The 23,591-nt window shown below is 53.7% G+C and overlaps 2 protein-coding genes across 5 annotated transcripts in view; both read right to left on the minus strand.

Annotated features, from left to right (window-relative positions):
• Window positions 1–208: 208 nt before the first annotated feature.
• Window positions 209–8,951, minus strand: Nsmf (NMDA receptor synaptonuclear signaling and neuronal migration factor). 2 transcript variants are annotated; one of them, XM_052725486.1, is made up of 16 exons: window positions 8,660–8,950; window positions 8,264–8,325; window positions 7,186–7,686; window positions 6,038–6,113; window positions 5,218–5,223; window positions 4,866–4,934; window positions 4,131–4,183; window positions 3,526–3,615; window positions 2,852–2,976; window positions 2,535–2,618; window positions 2,373–2,406; window positions 2,214–2,284; window positions 1,946–2,025; window positions 1,674–1,776; window positions 1,450–1,525; window positions 209–1,349 (listed from the first exon to the last, which is right to left on the minus strand). In XM_052725486.1, the coding sequence occupies exons 1-16, from the start codon at window positions 8,728–8,730 to the stop codon at window positions 1,252–1,254; spliced, it is 1,599 nt and encodes a 532-aa protein (XP_052581446.1). In that variant the 5' UTR covers window positions 8,731–8,950; the 3' UTR covers window positions 209–1,251. The 2 variants fall into 2 exon arrangements, with proteins under 2 accessions (XP_052581446.1, XP_052581447.1); XM_052725487.1 differs by lacking the exon at window positions 3,526–3,615 and having other exon boundaries at window positions 8,660–8,951.
• Window positions 8,952–9,314: 363 nt separating this feature from the next.
• The window catches only part of Pnpla7 (patatin like phospholipase domain containing 7), an 81,221-nt gene continuing 66,944 nt past the window's right edge, over window positions 9,315–23,591 (minus strand). For all 3 annotated transcript variants that reach the window (XM_052725479.1, XM_052725480.1, XM_052725478.1), the window contains 14 exons: window positions 21,073–21,136; window positions 20,352–20,520; window positions 18,956–19,138; window positions 18,033–18,151; window positions 15,468–15,624; window positions 13,398–13,514; window positions 13,173–13,242; window positions 12,518–12,634; window positions 11,724–11,872; window positions 11,307–11,459; window positions 11,060–11,170; window positions 10,840–10,924; window positions 9,914–10,017; window positions 9,315–9,732 (listed from right to left, as the gene is read on the minus strand). In XM_052725479.1, coding sequence (XP_052581439.1) covers window positions 9,622–9,732; window positions 9,914–10,017; window positions 10,840–10,924; window positions 11,060–11,170; window positions 11,307–11,459; window positions 11,724–11,872; window positions 12,518–12,634; window positions 13,173–13,242; window positions 13,398–13,514; window positions 15,468–15,624; window positions 18,033–18,151; window positions 18,956–19,138; window positions 20,352–20,520; window positions 21,073–21,136 — 1,709 coding nt within the window. In that variant the 3' untranslated portion in view covers window positions 9,315–9,621. The remainder of the gene's footprint in view (window positions 9,733–9,913; window positions 10,018–10,839; window positions 10,925–11,059; window positions 11,171–11,306; window positions 11,460–11,723; window positions 11,873–12,517; window positions 12,635–13,172; window positions 13,243–13,397; window positions 13,515–15,467; window positions 15,625–18,032; window positions 18,152–18,955; window positions 19,139–20,351; window positions 20,521–21,072; window positions 21,137–23,591) is intronic.

Genomic DNA, 23,591 nt, shown 5'->3' on the forward strand with positions numbered 1-23,591 from the left:
AAGATACTGTCTCCACGGTCTCCTGTGCCGGTTGATGGGCATTCTGGGAGATCCCTACCATATCTTCCCACGGCATGTATCCTTAAGGTGGATGTTCCAATGGCCCTACCCTGTCCAGGCCCAGGTATGAAGGAAGCCATGCCGCAGTGGCCTCAGGCTGGCATGCATATGGAGAGTGGGTACCAAATGAGAAGACCCACACAGCAGCTGCAGCAGAGGGTCAAGTTTAATGGTCACTCTAAGGGATATCGTACATTGTTCAGAGCCCAATCCTAACTCCCCTTGGTCAGGGACACAGCCAGGTGCCCTCAGACCCCAGGCTCTACAAAAGGGGGGCCTGCCCCCAAGCTCCAACTATGTACAAGAGAGCCCACCCTGCTAGACCCTGGGCAAGACTGTGAAGGGAGTCACGGGGACTTCACAGCTCACCAGCTACTGGACTTTCCAGCCTGGGTGACAGATCCAGGCCCCCACTACAGTGTTGGTGAGGTTCTTGCCTTCCAGGGCCCAGCCCCAGCTGGCCCCCACCAAACCCCTAAGCCTCTGTGCTGGGATGTGGCTTCCAGATCAAGGCTGGAAAAAGCTGAGCTCAACAGCAGCAAGGGAAGTGAGTCGGCCTGAGGAGGTGGGCAGCAGGTGGCAGCCCAGTGCCTCCTCTGAGAAAAGGGGAGGTGAGGCTCTTCCCTCCTACCGCCCAGGCTGCCCCTTGCCAAGATGAGGTCAAAGTAAGCAAGGGGTGACAAGAGGGGTGAAAGCAGACAGATTTGGCCAGTATAGACCGGGCCAGGCTAGGCAGCCTGACAGTGCCGGCCCCACGGAGATGGGCCATCCTGGTGCTGGTGATCAAATACGGCAGGGCTGAGGGGCTGGGGACAGGAGGACCTGAACACACACTGGGCCGGTTGTCTACACTGGAACTAGTAGCAGAGTGCTTCACTAGTTAACTAGTAATGCTGCTTCCCTTCAAATTGTTCCAGGGGTGTAAAAAAATTGCACTTATTTCTATGAACCCCGTGGAGGGGATTCCCAATGCTGCGGCCTCCAGGCGAGGCAGGACAGGACTGTAGCCTCTGTGGCCCACTGGTGCAGCGAGGACCAGACCCTACGAGAACCTGAGCAATGTCTGAGGGTCCCTGAAGTAGCTGTGGGCAAGACCAGGGCCACGTGGTTTTAGGTGCAAGAGGTGGCCCAGCCCCAGGTTCCCAGTCCAGAGGAAATGGCCCGGTGGTGCCTGGGCACGACCCATGCTCCTCACAGGACGTCATCAAAGTCCAGCAGTTTTGAGTGCTGGCGGCTCTTCCACAGGCGATAAAGCCGGAAGTCGAAGTAGGTCTCAATCATCTGCTTCCCTAGGCAGGAGAGAGAAAGGCCAGGCGGCTCGGGCCTGGCCGGGTCCCAGAAGGGTCAAACCTACTGCAGCCCTCTAGTCAGTCAGCTGGGACGACTCACCTTGGGCAGACAGCTCCAGCGGTGACTCAAAAGTAACCTTGTAAGGAGTCATGAGGGTCCTGAGGTTCTGGAATAACTTCAAGAAGGGCAAGAGCATGAGTCTGGGGCCAAGGGCAGGACCCATCCTCCTTACTTAGGACCCTAGGCGTGAGATTTCTGCAGGCGGACTAAAGCCAGGACGAGCAGAAGGCCTTGCCCACCCGGCTCACAAGTCGAGCCCCTACCTTCTCCCCGTTGGGGTTCCCCAGAATGTAGCAGCCCATGATATGAATGACATTCGGCTCTGGGTTCACTTTGCTCATCAGGCGGCTCAATCTCTTCCAGAAGCTGATGGGGATTACAGACAGCCTCAGCTCGGGGCTGTTGGCCCCGTGACTGAACTCCACAGAAGGAAGCGTGGTAGAGGGAGGGAGGGAGGAAGGGAGGGAGGGAGTTGGAAGGAATATACCAGGTTCAAGACTGCCCTCCCGCAACCCACGGTGCCCTCCCCTCTCACTGGATCATGTCCTCTTCCTTCTCCACTTTGGCAAAGGTGGCCACCTTGTTCTTGAGCAAATAAAGGTGTCCAGGGCCGCCCTGTAAGAGGTCATGGTCAGGTCTCAGGAGTGCTAGAGGGAGGCTAGGAGATGTGCACATACCCAGTCCACAAACGCACCCTCCCACGGACACTCCGACCATGCGAACACATGCAGTGTGTTCTTGGGCTCGCTACCCCTACCACACTGACCTCTTCTCCTTGGCAAGAAAGAAAAGGCTGGTTCTACCTGGCAGAAAATCAGCATCTTCCAGATCTTGGCCCCTTTGTGGTAGATGTTCAGTTTCTTCTCTATCTCCTCTGTGGACAGAGGGCTGTGAGCACCGCCCCTCCCCATGCAGGGCCACCCTTCCTGCCAGTCACCAGATGAAGTGAACAAGATACATACCCAGGATGTCCTCGAATGTTGCATGCTCATGGTCCTGAGAACAGACAGGCCACACATCAGAGCCCTTGCTAGCCCCCACGGCATTCAGGCACCAGTAGCTGGACCCAGAGTGAGAGGTATACCCGGGATTTGTCTGGATGCAGAGTTGGAAAGGACACTCACGTAGAGGATGGGGATGATGGAGGGGTCATCCCTGCGGATGATGGTAGGGATGTACTCGGCTTTTGGCACCTTGGAGGAGATAAGCTGTGGGGGATAGGAAAAGCCCTATGAGGTGCACCCCACAGCCAAGGGGGGAGCCTCGGGATGCCCCTTTACTCCGCTGTAACCAAGGGTAGAGCCCTCTGAAACTCCCCCAGGAAGCTGAAGGCTGAGACCCTAAGGACCTTCACAACTAAGGTGGAGCCTGGAGAGCCCTCCCCAAGCCGAGGATGGAGTGTGGGCATGGTGGGGAGAATCTGAGGACAAGGCTCACTCACCATGACCTTGGGTGGCAAGAAGCCCTCAGTGTTACAGGCCATGGCCTCCAGGCCTTTCTCTGTGTCCCAGTCCAGGTCCTCACAAGCCTCATCCAGGGTGCAGTGTGAGCTTTGTAGGTCACTGCCTAGGAGGCAGGAGGGGTCACCCAGACAGCGGCATACCACCCATAAAGCCCAGCCGTGTCCTGGAGGGGGTCACCCAGACAGCGGCATACCACCCATAAAGCCCAGCCGTGTCCTGGAGGGGGTCACCCAGACAGCGGCATACCACCCATAAAGCCCAGCCGTGTCCTGGAGGGTCTTTGGGTGGGTGAGAAGGTTAGTCACGGGCAAACTGCAGGGCTAGGCCACTGACACCAGTGGGAACAGCCCCACACAGGAAGAGGAGAGACATGTGAAGCTGGGACCCAGAACAAATGTCACCTGTGGCTAAGTATGCCCCGAGAGACAGTGGGTGCCACCTTACAGATGCCCCAGTTAGCACTGCTTAGCCATTAGTTAACCCTGCCTAAGAGACAGGAGAGGCCAGGTACTCCCATCTCATAGACAGGTAAACTGAGGCTCAGAGAGCAAAAGCGCAGAAGCCTAGCGGTACTGGCATGGGACCCTTGCCAGGGATATGGGCCTAAGGGAACTTGTCAGGGAAGTGGGCCAGCCTGCCACTGGACACCTACTGTCTCGGGAGTCGTGGGAGGTGTCGGCTTTCATAGGGGTGGGGTCGCTCCAGGACCGGCTGAAGCTCCGTTCGCGCCGCTCAGCGAACGCTGCAGTGAGAGCAAAACCCCCATTAGCCAGAGGGGGCAAGAACAGAGCAGACTCAGGCCCTCGGCCGGGGGCTGGGGTGTGTGGAGAGGCAGACGCTGACAAGGCCCCACAAGGCTGGGGCCTGTTCGTGTAGGAGCACAGAATACTAGGAGCGGAGTCTCAACGGGAGGACATTAGGGTGGAGACAGAAGCACGGTGTGGACTATGGAGTGGGCCTAGGGTGGAGCCTAGGCTGGGCAGAGCGCTAGGTTAGGGTACTGGTCAAGAAGGGCCTGGGTGAGGTACAACACTGAAACAGGGGTGGACAGGAGCAGAAGGCAGGGAAGGGGGCAAGGCCCGCGGGGAAGGCAGAACATGGCAGACGGGTGGTGCCAGCAGATATGTAGGGCTAGAACGCATCGAGGGAGGTGGACTGCCAACATGCAAAGCCCCGGCCTGCCGCAAAGCCCCGGCCTGCCGCAAAGCCCCGGCCTGCCAAGCGCAGCACTGCCCACTTTCCCAGCACCCATCTTACTCTGGGCCTTCACCCGCCGACTGCCAACCATGCGCAGGTGCTTGCGGAAGTTCCTGAAGGAGAAACCATGGGGTGATGAGGGTCCATAGAGGGGTGGATGGTGGCTCCTGCCCACCTAGACCCTGACCACGCTGGACACTGGACAATCTCCCAAGGCTCATATACAAGCCCTGCCTCCTCCTGAGATCCTTCCAGAACAGAGGCATGTGTCTCTCTCCTGCCAGTTCTGTTTCTTGCTGAGGCTTCTCAGTCATCTCCTCTGTTGCAGAGACACCCTACCTGAACCCACACCCCTAAGTTGGTCTGGGGGTTTCAAATTGTCCCTTCCCCACTAGGGAGACAGGGTCTCTCTTCCCCCACATTTTGTGCCCTGTCAAGACCCCATGTCTGAAATAGACAAATGGTTTCCCAGGCACACCTCTGAGGTTGGTGGGAGATGGAGAGGGTAGGCTGAGCCACTGGATGGACAGCTCTGGGCTTCAGGGCTAGACAGACATGGATGGGCCTGCTGGCTGCAGTATGACTATCAATGTACCCTCAAGTACAGGTCCAGGGGCTGAAACGCAGCCTGGTCACACGGCCTCTCCTGCCTGCCACGTCCCCAGAGCAGGGCCAGGCCAGTGGTCGCCACCACCCTTCCCCCATCAGGTCAGGTCCTCCAGGGCCAGGAGGGCCCTGGCCAGGCCAGTGCAGACCAGAGACAGACCCTGGTGGCGAGTGGCTGGCAGGCCCTACCTCTGGATTACAGACGCGGAATCATTCTCCCGTTTCCGACGCTTCCTCTCCGCGTAGCCCCTGAATACCCTGAGAAACCGCCGCAAGTCAGCACTGCCCTTGGCTGAAGGCAGGAGGGACACAGACGTGGAGACACAGGGGCAAGCACAGGCGCCCAGCGGGCCGTCCCAGGCCCAGCTCCCAGCAGGCCCTGCGGAGGCCTAGTTGTCCACAGGAAGCCAGGCTAATGGGAGCTCAGCACTACTCACTGCCCAGGCCCGGGGTCCCTGACCTGCAGACGTCTATCCAGGGGTGGGAGGGTCCCCCAGGACAATGGCTGTGCCCCTAAGTGCACACGGCATGGCATACTTACGAGATGCTGGAGTCACCGTGTGGAGAGGCAGCAAGAGAAAGAAGACAAAATGAGTATGGGTCTCGGGCTCCCTTCGGCGCCCCCCAGGCCCCCCCCGAAGGCAGCTTCCCTCCTAGCAGGATGTCTACTGGACTCAAGGCCAGCTGTCAAAGGGCACCAGAGGCTGTCACTGGCCCATACCACCAGGCACTGGGTTCTGGCCGAGCAAGGAGGGGCTTGGTCCTAGAGAAGCTTGCCTGTGCTCTGCCCACTTTGCCATAGCAACTGAGGGTGGGGTAGGACTGCTTTGCTGTGGGGACCTTGCTTCTAAGGCATATCCTTGGGCCGACAACTTAGATGCATGTCAGATAGAGGAACAGACCTCCAAGAGACCCCTGGTAACTGTCACCTGTCACATATGAAGCAGAATGAGGTTGGAGTTTGGGGCGCGCATGAGGACGAGAACCCCCCACCCCAAACCACTTAGTGCCGGCGCTACCAGCTGCAACTGTGTCTGGGTCAGGTCCCCTGGCAGAGGCGAAGGTAAAAGGCCGTGGGTAAGGGGGTAGGCTGACTGCGGGGAACGCCCAGGAGGGACGTAAGCAAGGAAAGGGGCAGGAAGAGGCGACAGTAGGGTACGGTCTGAGGGAGCACGCAGCCCTGCCTGCTGGGACCCACAGCCTCAGCCTGGCCCATCAGCAGACCTGGCCCAACGCGGCACAGGCAGCTGTTCACAGGAAGCCTCAGCTGAGCCAGAGGCCAGGCAAGAGTTGTCAGGACTTCCTAAGCCCTAGGAAGAGGCAGGCCGGCCCTGGACTCTGGCAGTGGACAGTGGACTCACGCTTGCATAGTTGTGGTTGCCGTCTGGAAGCTGAAAAGGTTTTCCTTGGGGAACCAGGTACGGATGGGGACATCATCTAGAAGAGAGAGGAGGCAGTGGCTAGCAAGGACAGGTGTCCTGAAGCCTGAACCTTCCCTGTTGGGAAGAGACTCTGGGCCCACCAGGCGGGCAACAGCAGCAGAGTCAAGGCAACAGGCCAGAGTCCTCTCAAGCAAAGAAAAAGCTGGCTCAGGGTGGGGTTCCAGGGCATCACTCCACCAACCCACCCTCTCTGACTGGAAGCTTAAAAAAACCAAACCAAACTCATTTGAATCTTTTCTTTGAGAGGGGGGAGGGAAGAGAGGAGAGGCTAGGTGTCTGATCCTGCTGGAGCTGGAGTTACAGGTGGCTGTGAGTGGCCTGATGTGGGTGCTAGGAACCAAACCCGGGTCCTCTGCAGGAGCAGTAAGTGTTCTTAACCACTGAGCTCTCTCTCTCCAGCCTCTGGCTTGAGGCTCTCTGTTTAAATTCCCTTAGCTGTTAAGAGTGTGAGGAACTTCCTCTAAAGCTGGGGTCTGTCTTTAGACTGTCACGTTTTCCTCTCCCTTGGACATAGGGTGGCCCTTCTCAGCTTCTCCTCCTTTTAGCCCCGTAAGAGGGTAGGCTAGAGGTCCTGAGAGAGGAGACTACCTTGCTGAGGGCTGTCTACTTCCCAGGGTCCCCTAAAGCTATTCTCTAAAGCAGAGGCATGGGGCTGCTGCAATGTCCTAAGGGGGGTGCTCTGTGGGGAAGGGTAGTTAAACACAGCACGCCCTCAGGGCATTCCAATCCTTCCCTCCAGTTTACAATGCTAATCTCAGGGCCTAACCAACTTCCCCTCCCTCATAGTTTCTGAAGACAGCCTTATCTTTCATTAAGCCATGTCTTTTACATCTTCAAGATCCTCTGAGGCCCCCTCCTCCAGGAAGTATCCTTGATAAACTCTGTGATAGATTTGCTTGGGTTCTGAGGGAGGCCACAACTCACAGGATTTAGGGGAGGGAGGTGAGACCAAGTTGAAGGGATTTCATCCTTCACACCATGATACCCAAGCTTTACAGTGTTTGCTGCGGCTAAAGGCCAGCAGGCTACCCCAAAACCTGCCCAGGCCCAGAGATAAGGCCCCTCACCAGACACTCGATCAACACTATACATCCTCTCCAGCTTCTTGTGGCGGCCAGAAGCCTCAGGCAGAGGTGGCTGTTCCAGCCCAAAGGCCCGAGGGGAGGGACCAGGGACCAGCTGGGCACATCCTGGGCATTCTTTGGAGCCCTGGCGGCTGCCTGCCCAGCTTTGGCAGGGCCTGCTGATGTCCTCACGGCTGCTGCCTGGGCTGGCACGCAGGGGCTGGCTATGGTGGTGAGGGTGCCGCTCCCGCTGCCTCCGCCCCTTTACCACTGCCAGCTCAATGGCTTCAGCTTCAGAGCTGGGCAGCAGGGCTGGCTCTCTAGAGATGGTGTACACACGGGGCTGGGGGCCCTCTGGAGCCGGCTTCCCGTGGACTGCCTCATCTGAGATGCTGCCCTCATAGCGGCCATTGGAGACGAGGGAGAGGCGGCGCTTGTTCTGGGGGGCAGGCTGCATCTCTGGGGACCCGTCGTGGCCAGAGTAGGCGTCAGCCAGCAGGTGGTCTAAGGGAAAGGCACCAGGTGAACCTTCAGCCTGCGGGTCTACCCTCCCAGTCTCCAGGGACACGGAGGGCCACAAACATCCAGCAAGCACCAAGCTTGACGAGGGGTTCTGGTTGCTAGAAAAGGTTCTGCCAGGCATCCTGTTCCTCTTTTTAATCTGGGCCTGAAGCCCTATTAGAGTGTGGATTGGGGTGATAGACAGGCCATACTACCTGTGTGTGCATCATCAGAGGTAAGAATAGACAGGCCAATCTCCCCCCACGAGCCTGCAGATACACCAATTTGCCTGGTGCCAACTTCTCCCCTCCCCCCCGACCAGCTGGCCCCCGAGACAGTGGTGCCAGCCCTGGGGGTGCCAAGAGGCCTGTTGCCATGCCAACAACCCAGGCTGGGAGGGCGCCATGGAGATGGGTGATTGGAGCTCCTCCTGGGGTTCTGGGCTCTGGAGGGCAGGGGATGGATGTGAGGAAGAGAAGCCAGCAAGGCGTCTAGGCTGGCTCACACTCCACTGGCCCTGGCCCTGGCCTGGGGCAGAGGACTCACCCTGCACAACCCTTTTGTTTCCTTGTGCCCCTACCTGCACCGTTGCGGTTCTCAGGGTGACTCTGGGACAGGTACTCTCCAAACGCTCGGGCTGCTCTGCAGGGTAGGCAGAAGGAACACGGTCAGTGCATGCTGGCTACCAGCCTTCGACATTGGCAAGACCCTCCCCACCAGACCTACCCCCACCCTAGCCCTCCACACCAACATGAGAAGAGGTGGGCTCTCTCCACCCACCAGAGAGCCAGGACATCCTGGCCACGGACCTCCGACCGCTTTCTGTCCAATCCGTCCAGCCTGTGGGCGGCAGGTTGTAAGGCCCGAGGCCCACTCTAGTCGGAACAGGAAAGCTGCAGGGGGCCGGAGCAGCAGTGCACACCACAGCGGAAGCCGGCAGCGGCTACCTGACCTCCGGTCAGCCCGCCGCACTCACCTTACTTTGGCCGCTACCGAGGACATGGCCTCGCTCCTCAGCGCCCTCCTCCTGGAGGCGGCGGCACCCATGGTCACGGTGCCCGCGCATCCCCCGGGCTTCAGAGCGCGCCCCGCGCCCGCCGCCTCTGCCGGGGGAGCCGTACCGCGCCTGAGGTCGCGCTAGGTCTCGGCCTCAGGGTCAGGGTCACACTCAGGCCCGGGCCCCGCATGGCCGCACCCAGCGCCCTGCGAGTCCAGCCACTGTAGGAGAGCGCGGCTGGACCCGGGGGCGGTGCTCCGCCTCCTGACGCCAGGCCTGGGCTGGCACCACCCCCATGATGACAGATACGGGCGTGGTTAAAGGCGGCTCCTCCCGCGGGCTTTCTTCCTAGCGCGACCCTCCCAGAACTAATGGGAAGCTCTTCCACTCAGGGCAGGGCCCATGTATGCCCAGGCGGGAGAAACGCCTAAGAAACCCAGGAGCTCACTTTGGTTTTGGGGGAAACCCTAGCTCCATCCAGACCCGGAGCATCCTGCCTGCTTAGCCTACAGTTGCTGCCTGGAGGTTGCAGGAACCAGCAAAAGGGTCCTGAGAGGTCATATGACTACCCCACTGGGACCTTCTGGACCTCAGGTCCATCTAGCTCTTTGCCATAGCAACCTTCATACTGGAGTGAAATATCGACACAATCGAATTGACTTTTATTAATATGCCAATCCCATGCTCCCATGCCTCACAGAGGCTTCAGAGCCCCCTCAGTATTGCTTGCTGTGGGGATATAAGGCATGTAGGCCAAGAGAAGAGGCCCATGACTCCTCTAACACAGCACATGTTCCTGGAAGAAACCGGATGGATACACCACCAAGCTTGATCTTGTCAGGCAACTGAAGTAGCCACCGAGGAGCAGGTGCATCCTCAGTCTTGGGGTCAGGCCCAGGGGAGGACTGTGCTGTATTGTATTAGTCCAGGCAGGAAAGGCATTAAGGTCTTGGCCCCTGCTCATTTGGATCAGGGTGCCAAGGGCAGGAGTCCTGGGTCTGTTCTGGGAAAGCCAAGCCTGAGGGCTCTTGCCACACTGAAGGCTCATCCTCCTGGAAGCAAATAATACATGGTCAAGGTATGTGAAGTAGGGGCTGCCAGATCCCAGGCTGCATTACTTGGAGTGGGAGGGAGTGGCCATCCCAGAATCAGAGACCAGGGGCAGGCCCTGTCTGAGGACCTCAGAGTGGGCATAACCAAGGGGCACTGGCAGGACAGGGCCCAGCACCTCACCGAGTCAGAGTCCAACTCAATCCCAGTGCTCTGGAAGTCAGCATATGTGTCCTTGGGGATGTCTGGCAGCTCCTCCTCATACTCTGTCTGATAGTCAGATTCATCTGGAGCAGAACGGGCTGTATTAGTCCCCTCCCCAAGGACAGTGGCTGTGTCCAGCACAGCTAAAAACTAAGGCAGAACATGGCCACAGACCCTCTGTCCCCAGCTCCATGGTAACAGTTCACATACACAGCCATATTCACATATTCAGTCCCAGGGCTGCCAGAGGGAGTTGCAGCAGACCCAGCAGTACATCACATCTGGCTTTGTCCACCCCACTTCACAATGGGTCCTGTATGTCTTTCACAAAAACATGGAGTAAGTTGGCCCTCTTTACCTAAGCATGCACAGGAGGCCTGGTCAGGGTGGTGTAAGGAGACACCAGCAAACTCAGCTCTGTGCCTGGGGCTCTCACCCTGGGAAGTCCCCGGGGTACCTCTCAAGTTCCTCTTTAAGATAGAACATGGAGCAGGGAATCCTGCAGAACATGTTGTTCTGTTGCAAGATGGGAGTGAGAGTGGGGATGGCGGTTGATGGCCCCCTTGCAGGGCTGTAGGTCAGAGCAGTGGTTGCTGGACCTGGCCCTCAAGCTCTCTGTTAAGTTCTGCCAGTAGGCTTCCCTGAAGGTCCGTGATATGGTTAGGATACTATATGGAGTGATGAGGGAGAAGCCTGAGTGGCCTAGGAGATAATCCCATTGCTATGGAAACTCTTGGGCTGGATAGATGGTCTCAGGGTCTTGACACAATGGAGCAGCAGTGGTTAAGTCAAGTGCCAGTGACTTCTTCAAGAGAAGAGTGAGGGTCCAGAGGAATGGGGTCCGGCCACTTCTAGCCCGTCCCGACCTTCGTTATGCAGGCCCACTTTCTGGACATCTAACTCACCGTCCACAGCAGCCTCCTTGGCCGGCTCAATCCGTGACACGATCTCAGCGAGGTCCGTGAAGGAGGCACTGGGGCAGGTGAGCACCTGAGGCAGGGTGTAAGGCAGCTCAGGCACTCAGCATGTCGCCTGGCTCAGGCCGCACACAGGTAGGGTGGATGCAGAGAAGGTTGCCAGTGCAGTAGACCGCCACCCTGCCCAACCCTCCATCCTGCTTCTCACCCCACAGTCCTTCCTCTTGCTTGTCCCCTGCTGGTCCTGCAGCATCTTCTCCAGCACACCACTCCGAACCCAGATGTCAAACACTGTCCGCCCATGTTGATACCCGACTTCCTGTATACATAGGAGGCCCCATCAGGAACTTGAGGGAGCCCCTTCTTGTGCTCTTAGAAAAGAGGCTGAAGAGGTAACAACCATCAGAACTGATCCCCCAGGCCCTCTTCCCCTGCAGGCAGTCGCTGACACTCACACAGATCTCATCAAACTTGCCGAAGTCCAGGGTGCGGTAGCTATCAATGGGAGGCCTCAGATACTCGCAGTAATCACTGTTCTTCACCATCTCCAGCTGCCGGACGCAGCACACATAGGCCAGGCGTGTCTGAATCTCTGCCATGTTCAACACCTGCCAAGAATGCTTGATCTCCTACCCTGGCCCTCTCTCCCGGCCCACAAACGTGATGGGCCCTGAGCCAGAGATGTGACCTAGTGAGCCCCTGGTGTCCCAGAGTTAGTCCCAGGGCCTGGGAAGCAGTACAAACAAGTGACCCAGATCGGCTGGACTCTTGAGCTTGGGAGGTGCTTCTACATCCCTGCTGCCAGGGATGGGACATGGGGTCAGAGCATAATCCCCAGAGAAGCTATCTAGTCCATCTGGTACCAATCCTACCTTGACTTTTGAAGCCAAGGGGTTCCAGCGTTTCCAAAGTAGCCACCATCCAGACAAGGCATCTCCATAGTTGGTGAGATCCATCTCATCCCGGCTGCCAACATCAATGGCAATCACAACCTTTGCCCCCATGGATCTTGCCACATCCGCTATGGAGAAAAAGGTAGCCCGGTCACCAGCCAGGTTAAAAATGCAGAACCAGGGTGCAGGGTAGCACTCCAGGAGGAATGGAAAAAACAGATGAGAGGCAGACCCTGCTTTACTAAGCACTAAGAGGGCCCTGTTTCTCTTGGTGGCTCCACCAGGGGACCATGTGGTCCCTCTCTAATAGTCTTCCTGGGTCTATGGGAGCAGGAGATCAAATGTCCCAGCTTATGTGTAGCCTTGTGCACAGACTGTGTGCTGAGCCCTTCTGAGTACGTAGCCAACAGGTAGCAGGTATGGCCTCACTCATAGTGCACCCAACACCTGCAGGCTGTTAGTCTCCAACTGTGGGCACAGATGGAAATCAATTGCTCCTGGTTTGTCTCCTTGGCCTTTGTTCTGTTGCTGCTGTGCTAACAGGCAGAGCATATGCTGGGAGCATGCTGTGCGCATGTGCATGCATGGGCACATGCGCATGTGTTCTCTATGAGCTGATGCCAGCCTGACATTTTCTCTTGGCATACTCTAAGGAAAACGTGTACCACCCCAGCCTTCCTGGTGTGGAGGCGGTTGTGGCAGGCAGCCACAGGGCAGAATGACCAAAGAGCTATGTACCAGCTTGTGGGACACTCCCCCATTCTCTGCAGTACCTGGGAGGTTGTTGATGTAACCCCCATCCATCAGCAGGTGTCCATCCTTGGGGTCGCAGAGAGGGGGCATGTAGCCCGACAAGGACATGCTTGCACGGACATACCTCCATAGAGAGCCTGGAGCATCAAGAAGGTCTGGTGGGAAAATGGCTAGGAAGGAACCTTCCCTGCCCTCTGTGGTCCTTGCCCTCCACTGGAGAATCAGAGCCTTATCTCTGTCAGTCTGAAAGCCCACAGATCCTACCTCTAGGGAGAACACTAAGCTTGACAGACCACCACCAGACCTCTCATCCCAAAGGGCTTTGCCTTGAAAAGAGATGGCACTGAAGTAATTCTCTGTGGTCCCCAGATATCCCACTTTACCCAAGTGAAGACTGCTGTGCCAGAGTACATCCCTAATTCTGCTCCTTTCCCAGAGGCCCTTCTATCCACCTGATATCCTCACTCCTGACTGCCCTACTTCACCTAGTGAGCCTGTGGCAGAGACATCCTCTACCCACCCTATGCAAATGTGCCTGTGACTCTTGCTTCCTTTTTAAGACCCTCTGTGCCCTCATGGAGCTCCCTGTCCATGCTCCTATACCTGCCTGAGATCCTAGAGCGCTGACCCCACTAAGCTGACCCTACGGTGTTTTTGGTTGGGGAAAGCTCTCACCATCTGTGTGAACCCGCATGGCAGAGGCTGTGATATCAGTGGTGATGGCAAAATAGGGGAGCCACAGGTCCTGTGGGGAGGACAGGGGTCAGAGGAAACCTCTTCTCAAACTGTTCCCTGTCCCACACTGGCAAGGCCCATCTAGGGACAGATGAACATAGAGAAAGCAAGATGGTGTCAAGGTCACTGAGCATCTAGTGCATGCCAGGTGTGGTGGGGACACACCTCAATCTGCCGGTCTCTGAAGATGCTGCTGATGCTGTTATTGAAGCCAGTTCCAGAAAACATAGATGTAATTGGGTAGGTCAGGTCCAGTATAGTCTTCATCATCGATGTCATATCCTAGAGACATGGTAAACCTTTACTGAGGAAATCACATTTCTGCATCAAAACTCAGGCAGCCAAGAGAATCCACAGGTCCCACTGCCTGAAGTCTCAGGAAAGTACTCCCTGTGTGGTTGAGCCTTAGTGTATGCAAAGAGGCCAGCAGAAGCTCCTGGGGCTCAGATGCTAAGAGCCTCACACAGCTCCATGACTTCGGTCCTTTCCTCACACAGCTATCCTGGAGCACCCTTGAGGACTCCATCAGACCTCTGTGCTTTGGGCATCCAGATTTTCCTACACAGTAGAGTGAGCACTAGGCTGGACAGAGCCACCAGCTCTAGACCCTTCCATAAGACTAATGAGTGACAAAGAAAACAAGGAATAAGATAGCTTGAGATTCTGCCCAGGGCCTGGACCAGGGAAGCCGCTGGACAAACCGCCCCATTGCATCCACCTCTTTAGCATGGTGTGTAGGTATGCACGTAGCTCCATCCACATCATGTCCAGCAGTAGCCTCCTGCAGAAAAGCCACCTTGGCAGGTCCCACAGCTTAGTTCACCCTCAGGATGGTGGGAGGACCAGCCCAAAGTGCCCTGACTTCTCCTATTGCTGCTCCTCAGCAGCAGATGAGCAGGCGGAGGGAAGGAAAGACGCTTCCCACAGGCCCTCGGCTGGGCTTCCCAGCCCATGACTACATTCTAAGCTGTTCTATAGCAATTGGACACATTTTCCTGTGGTCACTGCTCTTAGAGGCCACCCCCAGTGATTGCTGACATATCACTAAGGACAGGCTTTCTTTTTTGATGGCCACCCATTCCATGGAAGAACTATTTCTGGACAGAGAGCCTCAGGCTGTGTCCTTAGCTTTGTGAATTCAGCAGATAGCCCACTCCTCAGCTTCTGCATGAGGATGACCAATTTTCTCTCCTTTGAAAAAGGAGAGCACAAAACCTTTGGATCCCACGCATGGTTTCAGCAGGGTTCCAGCTGCTCCACTGGAGCAGCCCTGCCTCGAGAAGGCTCTGAGCTGCCTGCTGGCAAGACAGACTAAGGGCACCTGCTCGGCCTCCTTTGATTCTGTTGGATGCTTTGATTCTGATTTTGGGGTCCATTTATGACAAGGCTGGACTAACAGCAGAGAAGTCACATCTCTTGTGTAGCCTGGAGCCCACATTCAGCCCCTCCTGGTTTGACTCATACCAAGACAATACTCCCTTCTCCAAAATCATCTAGAGCTAGGGACCAGGCAACAGGGAATGTCTCCCAAGCATGCTGGAATGATCCATACTAACCAATGTGAAGCTGCATATCCTGCCTTGCCTTTGCCTCAGAAACTGAGGCATGGCTGGGGAGTGGGAGAATCTTGGAGCAGTTGGAGGAGGGATTGAATGAGATCAAAATATACTGTATGAAATTCTCAAAGAACTAATAAAAAAGTAAAAAAGACATGGAGTTGGGAAGAAGACATGTTGGAGAGATTATGGGTCTGTTGGAGAGGGTTAAGTGGGAGGTAGATATGATCATATTTTATTATATACACATATAAAATTCTCAAGAATGAAAATAAATTTTTAAAAAGAAGCCTGAGGCCTGTCCTCTTTCCTGATCTTGACTGACTCTAGTTCTGTCTTGCCTGCCTGCCCACTCTAGCCCTGGTGTAGCTGTGTCTCGTTTCCAGAGACTATAGGATCCACTAGCTCCCCTTCACTGGCATGGCCCTCCATGTTGTCACCCGGTAAACCTATCAGTTAAGACTAGAGCACAAAGCAGACCACCTCCTACTCCCTGCCTTAAGGCCACACCCCGACCTACCTCAGGCCACCTCCTGTCACCTACTTCTGGCCATCTCCCACCAGCTGCCTAATCTTTTACTGCTTTATGCTCTCCCTCTGCCACACGGGCCATGCTCTGACCTACATGCCTGTCTCCTTGAAACTAGAGCCTTCCTGGGGGTGGAGGGTACCTGCTTACCTCTGCCCACTGCTTGGCCCGGATCCGAATCTGGCTGTAGCTCCGCTCCTCAGCAAACAGAGCACCCATGAAAGCCCCAATGGAGGTCCCTCCGATCATGTCCACTGGGATGCCACACTCTGCTAGGGCCCTGAGGATACCCACCTGGGCACAGCCTCTTCACCAGTAAGAACAGAGAAAGAAAACAAGCACCAGAGTCAGGTCAGCCCTTGAACTATATGCCCTGTGAGCCTCAGAGGCGCTGCCCACGAGCTGACTGTTCCTCCCTCCTCAGAACCTAAAGCTTGCATGACTACAGACAATGGAACAAAGAGGAAAGGCTCCCAGAGGGAGTCTGGATATAATTTAAAATCCCTCTCTCTGGAGGGGCACAGGCAACTGTGGGGCTGAGACAGGCAGGGAAGGAGGCTTTTACTAAGGAGAGGCAGTGGGTGGCTGCTTCTATCCACTGCTGATTCCAACAGAGTATCACAGAGGCTGAGAAGCTGAACAGGCTTTACCACACTTGTGGGTGGGGGAAAGTGGAAATGAGAGCCCCCTAGGGAGAAAAAAAAAAGGGTCCTGGTAAACACCAAGGACTGCCTGAGGAGTTAAGCAAAGTAGAAATGAGCCAGCCCCCATAAAGACCAGAAATTCAGTTTCCCACTTTCTCAAACCAGGCTAAAGCTATGACCTAAAATCTCAAAACCAAACATAACAAGTCATACGAGAAGAAAAGACCTCATGACGACAAGACAAGATTAAAAACAAACAATGAAAGTGGACCGAGGGAGGGACTAGAAATGGTAGAGCACTTGCCTACCATATGCATACTTGGTTTGGTCCCCACTACCATACACATTTAAAAAGGCATAAACAAGCCAGGCGGTGGTGATGCACGCCTTTAATCCCAACACTCAGGAGGCAGAGCCAGGTGGATCTATATGAGTTCAAGGCCAGCCTGGTCTACAGAGTGAGATCCAGGGCAGGCACCAAAACTACACAGAGAAACCCTGTCTCGAAAAAACCATATAAAAGAAAGAAAGAAAGAAAGAAAAAACCAACAACAAAGGTATAAACGGTCTGGGTTTAGCACCAGAGGTGTGGGTGGACAAAGTATTGTCTGTATGTCTGCAGTGAATATATTAGTACGCTTAGTAAAAGAGGGAGATACACAACAGATATATGACTCCAGTTCAGGTATCTTGCAACATGCAAATTCATGAATATGGAAAGTAGAAAGAGTTACCAGAGGTTTCAAGAAAGTGGAGTGAATGTGTAATAAATACAGAGTTTATTTAGGATGTTGAAATGTTCTAACATGGATAGGCCTGACAGCTGTAAAACAAGGTGACCATATTTCATTGTACTATAATGGTTAAAATATTCATCTATTGTGTATATATTTAGCACATAAAAAAGAACAATATGCAATACCAGAGCTACACCCTCACAATGGAACCTCATGAGGATTATGGGAGTGAGGGGTAGAGGCAAAGCCACAGGCAGATGAGGGTGCATAGTGACCAACAGACGTAGGTTATTTGAGGGTTAGGACGTAATCTAAAACTTAAGGAAACACACAATTAGTCAGATAGGAATACTACTTAGGAACACAGAAAAGTCAAAACCCAAAAAGAGTTGAAAGTATTTGTTTCTAGGAAGTCTATAGACTGTTTCTGGTATGCCTTGCAGAACCACTCAGCTTTTAAGTATACCTTAAGCCAAATGGCAGACTCTTCAAAAATATTGCTGGCCTGACCTGCAAACCAGGACTGGGTCTGCATCTAACTGTTCTAAGTTTCTACTATCCAGGCCCACAGAAAGGACCAGGGCCTCCCTATTGACAATGTCACACCACTCCTCTAGGCCAAGGCCCCCACAATTCAGGATACAACGAGCACATGGGGGTGGTGGGGTCACTTCACTATAGACTGAGCAGAGCCACAACTCAGCTCATGGTGGGCCAGCTCCAGAGCATGTGAGATGTGGAGTCTGACATGGTCCCTTCATGCACATCTGGATCACTACTTCATCCTCCTCATGATGCTCTGAGGCTCCACTTCTTTCAGCTCAGAGGATCAGATGACAACTCAGGACAGGAATTACATGGGCTAAAAATCCTTTAAAGAACCCAAAGCCTAAACACCTGAAGGATAATCCTCTAGTTCATGAGCAGAGCAGGTCATTCCTCCACAGAGAATATATTAAAATGGGAAGAACCTCATGGGGAGCCCAATGGAGAACTGGCCAAGGACAAGAACAGACAATGTTCAAAGAGGAGACACATGGATAACCAAACAAATGCATCTAAACACAGGCAGTCAGATAACACACGTTTTCTTCTACCAAACTGGTAACAGTGAAATCCAGAACATTTGGGCTATAAACACACATGCGCCCAGACACTTTGGCATGCGGACCACACCCTTGCCATCCATGGGGACTCTTTCTTGAAGATACTAGAGTGGTCCAAGGATCTTTTCCTCTGTGGCGCCATACTACCATCTTCCCCATGCTCAGGGTAGAGCCTGTGGGAGTAACTGTCACCCCACACATGTGGCACACAGTTGGATGGGGGCTCACCTTGCTCCACCCCCTCCAAGCACCAAGGCAATGGCATTGCCTGTCAGCACCCGTGCTAGGCGGGAAAAGTCTGAGTGCCGGTCTGGTGGTCGTTGGAAAATTCGTGTGTACATCTCAACCTGAGAGGAGCCAAAGGAAGACAGAGGTTCATGTGTTTCTCCAGCTAAAACTCTGCATGTCCTGATCTGATTCATATCCTATCCTCTCCAGGACACAGGACACCTCATTAGCACCCAAGTGCCTGACAGGGTCCGAGCTCACCTAAGGGGTGCTGGCAGAGGACAAACAGACAGACCTAGAGGAAGCTTCTAGACTGCCTAAGACCACAGAGCCCCTCCGGATGTCCTCACAGGAGTCTCTCCACTGGCCCTTGTGTAGACAGTGCTCTTGGGGGCATATGGTCCTGGCAGGGGTGCAGTCAACAGGATGCTGTCCATTGAGCTGTGGGTGTTGAATGGTCTACAGCATGTGGACAGCCCCAATGCTTCCCAACACCTAGTTTTCATTCAGCCCAAAGAACTCAAGATGGCCTGAGTTTTAGGATTGTATCTGCTTCTGCTCTGAAGGGGTAGCATAGTGACCTAACCATGAGATCTCTTTGGGGCCTCAACTAAATGTGAGACTCTCAGCCTTGATTCCTGAACCTAAGTCAAGCCCAGATTCCTGGGTTCACTGGTTCCCAGGTCTGGATGGCCTCTCTGTGCCTGTGCCTCCACCATGCTGCGCCTTCCTTCATCTGCAAGGTAGCCCAGGAACTCCAACGTTACGGTCACCGAGTTCAGAGGCAGAACAGGCAAGCCCAACGGAACCCACCAGCCCCGATGCTGCACAAAGGGAAGAAAGCCAGTTCCAAATGTACACCGGGAGGCCAGAGATAATGCAGTCAGGGCTGAGTCCCACTGGGCCAGCCCACCAGGCCTCACCAACTTGGGCAAGCTCCTCTTAGAGAAGACACGGCGTGGGCAGCGGAGGTGCAGGTGGCCGGAGCACCAGCTTCGCATGTTGAGCCACTCCACTGTGCGGGCAGGCCCTGGACCCTCCTCTCTGTGCAGCAGGATTAGTTGCTTCTGGGCACGCACAGCTGTGTTCTCCAACATCCGCTCCAGCTGGAGGAGAGTAAGGCCTGGTCAGCAAGTCCAGGTAAGCCTGAGGACTGATCATAGTACAGAACCAAGGACACCATAGAGCTAGCTCCAAGGTCTACACTCAACACTGCCCTGATGGCTGGCCCCAGAGAGGTCAGTGTGTGACAGGTCTAGTTAGTAGCTGGGCTATAAAGATGGCTCATTCTGGGGTTACTAACCCCCTGACCACACGGTCCCCTTCACTGTGTGTGCTGGGTGGCCAACCCGGCTGCAAGGGTGCTAGGGTATGAGACAGGAGTGCTTCCTCCCATGTTTCAAATACTGCCTTATGAATGCATGCTGTGACCTTCACAGATGATGCACTTTGGGGGCATCTGCCTTACAAAATGGCACTGCTCCTCCATAATGGGAACACACATGATGGGGGTGACTTTAGCTGCTCCAGGATTAGACAGGCAGGGCAGATGCTTGAAATGAAAGCCAAGCAGGTAGAACAGAGAGGAGATGGGAACACTAATTCAAATGAAGAGGTGTCACTTCATACTACTTAAAGGAAATGAATGGACTGAAAGTGTTCATTCCTGGGAAGGACATGGAGCTCTTCAGCCACACCTGCAGCCATTCACAAAGGAAAACTGAAAACAACGACCAGGTAAGCAACTTGGCAGCATCTAGTAAGTGCAAACCTATCCTCTGGGGTCAGCAACTTGAAAGTATCTGAAGATAACTTGTACTTGCTTGTTACTGTGAAGTAACTGGTGGAGAATGCATGAACAGATGGTGGGCGCTCCCAAGTGGAAAACCAAACAGCCATAAAAAACAAATCAAACAGGGGGATCTTTATCAAAATCCTAGGTATTGATGAAAAAGTAAATTTCATGTGGGATGGTGGTGGTGCACGCCTTTAATCTTAGCGTGTGGAAGGTAGAGGCAGGAGGATCTCCGGGTTTGAGGCCAACCTGGTCTACATAGTGAGTTTCAGGGCAGAGAGGGCTACACAGAGAAACCCTGTGAAAAATCAAGACAAATAAACAAAAAAACAAACAAACAAACAGTAATTTTGGAATGATATAAAACAGGGCACCATTTCTATATAATCTTTTGGAGTGACACAGCAAAGGTCTTTAAAGAGTAGATGGCAAATATGTGTGTCCTCCTCTGAGTTTTTAAAAAAATTTTCAACTAAAGGAAAGATAAACAGGGTTCTGGGATGGAAGTCCCTCTGAGCACTCACCTCACCTACTGCTGGCTCTTGCTCACCCAAACCCACAATGAGGATGCAGTCAGCCTGACGGATGCAGCGCTGGGTCCAGGGTGTGAGTGTGCTGTCTGCTTGATAGAGCACAATCCGGTGGATGTCCTCCTGCTGCCCCAGCCAGCTCGACAGCCGGTACTCATGGATACTGAAAGACAGAAGGCAGCATCTCACCTTTTTAAAAAAAAATTTTAATTAAAAATTTAAAAATAAATTTTTTTGAGACAGGGTCTCACTATATAGCACTGGCTGGCCTGGAACTCCCTTTGTAGACTAGGCTAGCCTCAAACTCACAGAGATTGGCCCACCTCTGCCTCCGGAGTGCTGGCACCTCACCTTCTATGGGGTCTAAGGCTCCTCAGCTTCATTAGTACCTCTTGCACAGAGCAACAGAGGGGGCTGGGAACTGGGCAGTTGAGCAGAGGCTGTGGCCAGGCCTAGAGGCTGGGGGCTTAAGAGAAGCTGAGATGCAGAGCTGCCTGCATGATAAGGAGGGCCTGGTTGTCTCCTGGGACCTCTGATGGTACCCAAGCACATATACAGAGTAGAGGGTATAGCTGCACGAGGAACCTACTGGAATGTGCAGATGCCAAGGTACAGGGGTAACGAGGTCCATCTCAGGACCATACCAGGGCAGCTAAGAAAGAACTTAGGCTGACTAAATCTTTCTACATGGGACCACAGGGGGCCGGAAGCGCACCTGTCTAGAGCCGCAGAACCGAGGCGTTGTTTGATGTTGTCACTGGTCAGCAGCAGGACAGGACCTGAGAACAACCACCCATTTCAGAAGTCTGTCCCAGCAGCCACCTCTAAGGACAAGCAAAGGACAATAGTATTCACCCCGTGTCCCGAGGTCAGCTCCCTGGGAGGGATTGCTGGCAATGGGGATGAGGCACGTTTTTAAGCTGCCTCTCCAAATCTGGGTCTCCTGCTGACATATGAACCAAGTCTTTGCAATCCTACCATCACGTGTGTGGACACAGGCTGGGGCCAGGACACATGCAACAGCAAAACGTGAAATCCTGTCATTTCCCAAAGCCACATCTAAAGTGGCCTGGATCCAAATCTAGTTCATTCACATACAGATGCCAAGCTTTCACATCCATGCCTCTCAAGTTAGCCAAGGAAAGGTCAGATGTGGCTCAGATGCCATGCAGAGTGGAGAGCAACGGTCACTCACAGGAAGGTGCCTCAGGAGTATACTGGCCTTAGGTGAAAAGGGTCTAGCAATGGGAAAGCCAATAATAATATACAAGGAGACTTAAATCATTCTGGTTTTTTTTTTTTTTTTTTTTTTACTGTGTTTTGCCTGCATTTATGACTGTGTGAGGGTGTTGGATCTTCTGGAGCTGGAGTTACAAACAGTTGTGAGCTGCCATGTGGTTGCTGGGACTTGAACCTGGGTCCTCTGGAAGAGCAGCCAGTGCTCTTAACTACTGAGCCATCTCTCCAGCCCCCCCCCCCTTTTTTTTGGTTTTCCGAGACAGGGTTTCTCTGTGTAGTTTTGGTGCCTGTCCAGGATCTTGCTCTGTAGACCAGGTTTAAATCATTTTTAACAAGCCAGCCATGGTAATCCAGCCTTCAATCTCAGCACTTAGAAGGCACAGGCAGGTGGATCTGTGTGAGTTCAAGGCTGGCCTGGTCTACATGCTTCCAGTTAGGCTAGGCTAGAGCTACATAGTTAGAGACTGTCTCAAAAAACAAATAAAAAATCATTCTCAACAAGCTCCTCTAAGAGTGTGCAATTAAGAGCTAATTCATGCTGGGAGGCAGCAGTGCACACCTTTAATCCAGCACTCGGGAGGCAGAGGCTGGCCCATCTCTGAGTTTGAGGCCAACTTGGTCTACAGAGTGGGTTCTAGGACAGCCAGGGCTACCCAGAGAAACTCTTTCTCAAAAAAACAAAAACCACACATATATACAAAAAACAAACAAACAGGCTAATTCATAAGAGCGCGAGTGCGCGCACGCATGCATGCATGCATGCATGCATGCACACGCACCAGGGTCTTAGGCTGGCCTTGAACTCCTAAATTCAAGCAATTGACCCAGCTCTGCCTTTCAAGTAGGTGGGACTACAAGCAAACACCACTGCATCTGACAACAGTATCATATTTTAATTAGAAGCTGCTTCTTAGAGGCATACAGAATAAGTGTATCTTTACAGTTGGGAAGGCTACTGGAATGTGGTGATCACAACTCTTAAATTAAACTGTACAAATGTAGCCGGGCATGGTGGCACCTGTCTGCAGAGGGAAGTGGATCTCTGGGAGTTCCAGGCCAGCCTGGTCTACACAGTTGAGTTCCAGGCCAGCCGGAGATACAAAATAAGGCCTTTTCTCAAAAAAATTAAACAACAACCAGAACAACAATAACAGAAAAAAAGTGGAATTTTTTTAAGCAGGCAAACCTGTCCCACTACAGAGGTGAAAAGCAAAGGGTAGCAGGTCCTATAGGCATTCCAAGGCCAGTGCTTCCCCAACCTGGACAGTAGTGGATGGGCAACACATTTTCTCCACCTCCTCCTGTCAAGAGGCCTTCCTGCATAAGATAGATGGTATCTTGCTACATAAAACATGGAGGTGCTGGTCTGACCCCAGGCTAGATCCATTTACCCTCAGGGTACTTCTCCTGTCTAAACTCCTCTGCTTGATTTGGGAGCTATAAAGGAATTGTAGAGCTCCCTAGATATAGTATTCTAGGCTCTCACAGTCAAGGCTTCCAGCCCTTCCCATTAGATGCTGCTGACCATGTCTCTGTCTGCCAAAGGCTCTGGGTTCTGTGTAGGGGGTCTGGATGCTTCTTCCTACAGAGCACAGGTAGGCAAGTCTGGGTGAGGGGAGCCTCTGGCCTCACTGGAACCAGGCATTCCAAAAGTCAAGAGTCTCACCAGAACCACCGGTCTTCACTCTACGGAGCGTAGCCTGAGGCAGCGGGCAGCCAGGTTGCTATGCCAGGTCCCTGCTGGCTTGGACAGCACTGAAGCCAGAGGACAAGGGGACAACACAAAGTTTCTACAATAAAAGAAAACTTCTCGGGGCTGGAGAGGTGGCTCAGAGATTGAGAGCGCCGACTGCTCTTCCAGAGGTCCTGAGTTCGATTCCCAGCAACCACATGGTGGCTCACAACCATCTGTGATGACATCTGACACCCTCTTCTGTATACATAATAAATAAATAAATCTTTAAAAAAAAAACAAAAAAAAACCCGCCTTTAATC

Source organism: Peromyscus californicus, unplaced genomic scaffold (genome assembly GCF_007827085.1).
Source record: "Peromyscus californicus insignis strain IS unplaced genomic scaffold, ASM782708v3 Scaffold_7__1_contigs__length_154581171, whole genome shotgun sequence".
NCBI classification, from domain to species: Eukaryota; Metazoa; Chordata; class Mammalia; order Rodentia; family Cricetidae; genus Peromyscus; species Peromyscus californicus.

What these genes read in the sequence shown, in the direction of transcription:
- Nsmf (XM_052725486.1), bottom strand. Translation starts at nt 8,730, where the DNA reads ATGGGTGCCGCCGCCTCCAGGAGGAGGGCGCTGAGGAGCGAGGCCATG. An exon ending in TCCGCGTCTGTAATCCAGAG is followed by an intron (nt 4,184 to 4,865) that starts GTAGGGCCTGCC and finishes TTTCTCCTTCAG; the next exon opens with GAACTTCCGCAAGCACCTGC. An exon ending in TCGGCGGGTGAAGGCCCAGA is followed by an intron (nt 3,616 to 4,130) that starts GTAAGATGGGTG and finishes CTCTCACTGCAG; the next exon opens with CGTTCGCTGAGCGGCGCGAA.